The sequence below is a fragment of the Portunus trituberculatus genome, chromosome 18 (assembly GCF_017591435.1).
Source record: "Portunus trituberculatus isolate SZX2019 chromosome 18, ASM1759143v1, whole genome shotgun sequence".
Lineage (NCBI taxonomy): Eukaryota > Metazoa > Arthropoda > Malacostraca > Decapoda > Portunidae > Portunus > Portunus trituberculatus.
Genome location: NC_059272.1, coordinates 20,048,486 through 20,050,985, shown reverse-complemented (window position 1 = coordinate 20,050,985; position 2,500 = coordinate 20,048,486). Strand labels below are relative to the sequence as shown.

The 2,500-nt window shown below is 52.4% G+C and overlaps 1 protein-coding gene across 1 annotated transcript in view; it reads left to right on the top strand.

Annotated features, from left to right (window-relative positions):
* Nucleotides 1–2,500, top strand: part of LOC123505895 — a 137,427-nt gene that overhangs the window by 15,598 nt on the left and 119,329 nt on the right. The window contains exon 2 of the mRNA XM_045257743.1: nt 270–910. Coding sequence (XP_045113678.1) covers nt 703–910 — 208 coding nt within the window. The 5' untranslated portion in view covers nt 270–702. The remainder of the gene's footprint in view (nt 1–269; nt 911–2,500) is intronic.

The following is a 2,500-nucleotide window of genomic DNA, read 5'->3' as shown; positions in this document are numbered from 1 at the left end:
TGATTATGTTAAGTGAGTTCTCGTGTGTGTGTGTGTGTGTGTGTGTGTGTGTGTGTGTGTGTGTGTGTGCGTTTGTTTGTGTGCGCGCGGCAGTCCTTTATATATAGTACGTGACAGGTGCATGCTGGGAGGTGTGTTTGTTTGTGTGTGTGTTGGTGTGTTTGTTCTAAGTACCGGTATTGGCAAGCATGAGTGAGTGGCTGCGACTATTGTTGTTGTGGTGGTGGTGGTGGTGGTGGTGGCTAATATTGTTTGTTTGTATGTTGCAGGTGGGCGTGATGTGAGTGGCGGCGGGCGCGGCGGCCCCTCCCGACGGCGGAGAGCAAGCTCGCGTGCCCCCTGGTGCCGCGGGCGTGGCCGACCCCGTGGGGCGACAACGGTGCCCCAGCCCACCCCCGCCGCGCCCACCTCGACTCCGCAGTGAAGGAAAAGCGGGGAGCTAGATAGAGGAGGGGAGAGGGAGAGAGAGAGGGGAGGAGAGTGAGTGAGGGAAGGAAAAGCGGAGCGACACAGGGAGAAGGAGAGGGAGAGGGAAAGCAGCAGTGAGCGGTGAGAGGGAGCAGTGGTGACCATGTGGGCGTGAAGCTCCTGCCGCGGCTGAGGCGGTGACTGTGTGTGTGTGTCGCGGGCGGCGCCCCTGCCAGCCCCGCCCCTAACAGCCCCGCCCCGCCCCGCCCCGCCTTACACGCCCCAGGTCGGGTGATGGACTACCACCGCTACGGGGGGCTGGGGGTGGGCTCGGTGCCCCCCCTGCTCGCCGGCGGGCCCCCCACGCTACCTGGGTCATCCCTCGCCGAGCCCACGGCCCAGCAGCCCCCGCCGCCCCCACCGCCCATCCCCGGCACCCCCTCCACGCTGCTGCCACCGCCCCCCCACCCGTCACATCACCCATCCCTCATGTTCCATTACGGTGAGTACCACCTGGGCGTTGCCACCTGGGGGGAGGAGGGCTGGGAGACGGAGGGAGGAGAGGTGCACCTGCCTGCAGGAGAGCAGGTGAGGAGGGAAGAAAGAGGTGGAGGATCCCTCCTCCTCCTCCTCCTCCGAGGCGTGTTGGTGTTGATGTATTGCCGCCGTGCCCAGGTAAGGTGGAGGGGTTAGCGCCGCCTGTCCTCACCTGGGGGGGGCGCAGCATGTGTGTGTGCCTCCTTTGCTGCCCCCTCCACGCCCCCACTGCCCCTCCACGCCCGCGGGATGAGGCATGGAGGGACGGGCGCGGTTTTTTCATGTTACGTCATTTGTGGTGAAAGAAATGAGAGAGAGAGAGAGAGAGAGAGAGAGAGAGAGAGAGAATTTGTGGTGGAGAGAAAGTAATTTTCGTTTGATGGGGGAGATGGAAAGCACGTCCGAGGGGAGAGGGAGACGGAGAGGGAGTGAGAGAAAGAAAGAAAGAGAGGGGAAGGAAAGGAAAGGGGAAAAATGAGAGAAGGAAAGAAAGGAGGAAACAAGGAACAAGGAAATATTCGAGAGTAAGAGGAAGATTAATTTTAAAAAGGAGGAGGAGGAGGAAGAGGAGGAATAATAATAATGATAAGAAGAAGAGGAAGAGGAAGAAGAAGATTAGTTTAGACAAGAAATGAGAAAAGAAGAATCGCTCAGGTAAGGAAAAGAAAAGAGGATGATTGATATAAGATGGAGGAAGAAGATGAGGAAGAGGAACGAGAAGGAGAGGGGAAGAGGAGGAGGAGGAAGATTAATTAATGTAGCAAAAAGGAGGAGGAACATTAAATAAGAAAAGGAGGAGAGGGAAAGTTATTGATGCAGGAAGGAAGAGGAGGAAGGAGGAGGAGGAGGAGGAGGAGGAGGAGCAGGAGGAGAGGAAAGGAAGAGAAACAAGAAGAGGAAGGAAAATAATAGGAGACGGAGGAGGAGGAAGAGGAGGAAGAGCAGGTGAATTATTTTGAGGAGGAAGGAAGAGGAAGAGAATGAGTAAATTGTAAAGGAAGAGGAAGGAAGATGTTTGAATAAAGAGGAGGAGGAGGAGGAGGAGGGGGCGGTCAAGTGAGAGTAATATAAAGAGGAAGAGGAGTTGCTTCCTCTTGGCAATCATTCCGTGACTGAGAGAGAGAGAGAGAGAGAGAGAGAGAGAGACATTTTGGCGTACACATGGCTGACTCACTATGGAGGAGGAGGAGGAGGAGGAGGAGGAGGAGGAGGAGGAGGAGGAGGAGGAAGGGAGGAGTTAGTATATTTGATTCATTGTTTTGTTTTTTCATTGTTCTTTTTATTCTCTTCCTTTTTTTTTCACTAATAAATTTTTCCTTTGTTTCGTGTTTCTTTTCTTTTGTCATTCATTCATCCATTCATTCATTTATTCATTCATTTATCTATGTAGTTTTTCTTTCTCTCTCTATTTTTTTTTTTTTTTCGTTTCCTGCTGTTTGTATATTTTTATTTCCATTTTCTTTTTTCTCTCTATTTTATTTCTTTCTCTCTTTGTTGTTGATGTTTTTTTTTTATGGCTTTTTTTTTTTTTTTTCTCTTCCTCTCTGCTTCAGGA